This window comes from Bison bison, unplaced genomic scaffold (genome assembly GCF_000754665.1).
Source record: "Bison bison bison isolate TAMUID 2011002044 unplaced genomic scaffold, Bison_UMD1.0 scf7180017863415, whole genome shotgun sequence".
Lineage (NCBI taxonomy): Eukaryota > Metazoa > Chordata > Mammalia > Artiodactyla > Bovidae > Bison > Bison bison.
Genome location: NW_011493987.1, coordinates 4,885 through 7,629, shown reverse-complemented (window position 1 = coordinate 7,629; position 2,745 = coordinate 4,885). Strand labels below are relative to the sequence as shown.

The window sequence follows — 2,745 nt, the reverse complement described above, 5'->3', positions numbered from 1 at the left end:
CAAGGGGACAGCAGCCCCGTCTAGAAACACTGGACTGCCACGGACTCTCCCCCTGACCGGACCCTGGAGCACCCCTGGCCTCACCCAAACCCTCACTCTCGGCCCAGGCCCCTAGGCTGCACTTGGCCTTTCCTGCTCCTTCCGGGGAATCCCAGCTCCACTCCAAGTGCTGGGCTGGGCTGAGGCAGAGCGGGCCCTCCTGCATTGCTCAGCCAGGGAGTCAACCAGGACTCACCCTCACTACCTGCAGGGGATCTGCTTTTCAATGTGGATTGGGGTTCTTGAGAATTTCCCCAGAATGAGGCTGTACCTGGCCCCCTCTGCATCCTGGGACTGCCATCCCACCCTCCACCTCCCAGCGGGAGCGCCCCATTTGAATTCCTGTTTCATTCAATATGCATGGAAATCCTATAAAGATTTGCCATCTGGAATCATAAACAATTTTATTGAACACTAAAAACTTCAAAAGTGATTTTGAGAAATTAGCACATGATTTTCACAGTTTTCCCAGCAAATGCCCCAATACATACAAGACAACCATTTCTGCCCCAGAGGCACCAGAACTGATGTTCCCCAGATAAGAACAGGAGAAACTACAGATCTGCTGGGTCCCTGCTCTGGGTACTACACAGACAGAGTCTGCTGCTGTGAGAAATAACCACGCCTGTATGCCCAGGCCGAAGGCCAACTGATAAGGGAATTAGGTTTGGGGATAAGAAACCATGCCCCCAACAAGGCAGCTGACACAGAAGAGGCGGCCTCGACAGAAGGAGCCGAGTCTCTGCCACCTTTTTACTGTTCCACATTCTGCCTTTGCTCTTTGCCACACACAAAGCTCTGCTTCTCTTTTCCTCTCCCCTCAACCCACTTGATTATGGGGAAGTAGTCAAAGAGCCCATCCCTTCCTCCACATCTACAAGGCAGTGACCACCATGAGCAAGGGAACTGACTCAGGCGGGTAGGGTGAAGCCACAGAGCGAAGACCCAGTGCCCTGCCCTAAAGAGTATCCCAAGGGGCTAGATAGGAAAAACCTGGAGACAGGATAAAATCAGTGACCCCAGTTGCCTGAGGACTGACTGGTCTCCTCTCTTCAAATGGTCAAGGGATGTCTACTAGTCCTCCATATTATGGGGAAGGAGAGCCCAGCTAGCATGGGGCATTTGATGGGAACTAGAGAAAGGTGCAGGCTGGGGGTGACCCAGCAGAAACTGAACTCAGAAGCTAGTTCGTGGCGGAGGAATTTGAGAGGTTGCAAGACATCTCCAAGTGGGGCCTGGCAAGGGGACATCACAGGCAGGGCTCTGACCATCCACTGACCTCTAGTTTGAGCCTTATGATTCTTTCACTTGGATTCTTAATAATGACTGAAAACCCAGGGGGGAGAAATGCAGACAGGCACTTAGATCGTCACCTTTCCTCTGAATTCCTCTTCAGTTTTTAATCCCCTCCTCACCAGGTACAGACACTTTACTAAAGGTTCTCTCTGATTCCTGGATCACCTAGACCCTCCCAACCAGCACATAATCCAACACATGCTCCCCAGACAAGCCCCGGTGAGCCTGACAGAAAACAAAGAGAGCTCCGAACAGAGCAGGGAGCTGAAATCTTCATTGCTGCCGAATCTCACGCAGAGCACCCCCTGCCCAGATTTCTCACCTGGCCTCCCTGTAGCTGATGCTGTCTTCCTCTTCTTAATATAACAATAGACACAAAATCCAATGATAAAAACAACAGCAACAGAAACGCTCACGATCCACCATGAGCTCTGGTGCGCCAGGGTCTTTCCTGAAAAAGGACCTTATTATATTCAACCCGGGCACCCCAGAGCCACAGCCTGCTCTCCTCTCCCTGACCCTGGCCTCTGACCCTCCCAGGGTCACAACTGCCTCCAGCCTCACCCCAGTTTCACCCAAGGGTGTGAGGTGTGCACTGTGATTCCCGCTGTGTTCCACAATGCACTTGACCCACTGCTCCTCTCCTTGGGGAATTCTTATGGTCTCCCAGGTGTAGTAGGTCCCATTCCCATCAGGCAGGACATCCCCAGACTCCTGGGCGTCCCGGCTCATGGGTTCTTCGTCCCGAAACCAGACCACTGAGATACTGCGGGGAAAGAAGCCAAAAGCCTTGCATGTGAGGTGGACCATGCCCTCTGAGTCCTGGCTGTGGGTCACATTCACGGCTGGGGGCACTGTGGGGAGAAAGCACAGAGCCAGTGAGGCCCGCGGCCAAGCCCTGCTCCCTCGAAGGAAGACGGAGCGCACAGAGCTGCTCCTCCTCACTGTCCACCTCTGGCTGAGCCCTCATCCCCCCAGGCCTGCTCCAAGTTCTGCACCCTGGGGCCCAAGTCCTCTGGTGGGGAAGGGGAGAGAAGGGAATGGGCCTCACTCTCTTGGGACCACTGTTGATGCTGGGGAGGGGGCTGTGAAGGGTGGGCTCCTGGGGATTAGAGGGAATTTTCTGGATCAGGCAGGCTGGGAGCCAGAGGCCCACCCCCATCTAAGGCCCTCCTCTGCTGCCTGACACCCACCTCCCCTCATACAGTTTCTGTCAGAGGACCCGCTGCTCCCCTGGACGATTGTCACAGGGGCAATTCATGCCCCTCCACCCACCCATCTTTCTACAGTAGATTTAACAGAACAGGAAAGAAACCCCAGGATACCTCGCCAACAGAGCACATACGTGCCCAGAGGACAGGGAGGGTCTCCGTGGGCAAGATGGGATGGGAGGCTTTAAGAACAGGGGCA

The 2,745-nt window shown here is 54.5% G+C and overlaps 1 protein-coding gene across 1 annotated transcript in view; it reads right to left on the bottom strand.

Moving 5' to 3' along the window:
• The window catches only part of LOC104983814 (MHC class I polypeptide-related sequence A-like), a 7,243-nt gene that overhangs the window by 899 nt on the left and 3,599 nt on the right, over positions 1–2,745 (bottom strand). The window contains exons 2-3 of the mRNA XM_010833351.1: positions 1,911–2,189; positions 1,658–1,786 (exon numbers count right to left, since the gene is read on the bottom strand). Coding sequence (XP_010831653.1) covers positions 1,658–1,786; positions 1,911–2,189 — 408 coding nt within the window. The remainder of the gene's footprint in view (positions 1–1,657; positions 1,787–1,910; positions 2,190–2,745) is intronic.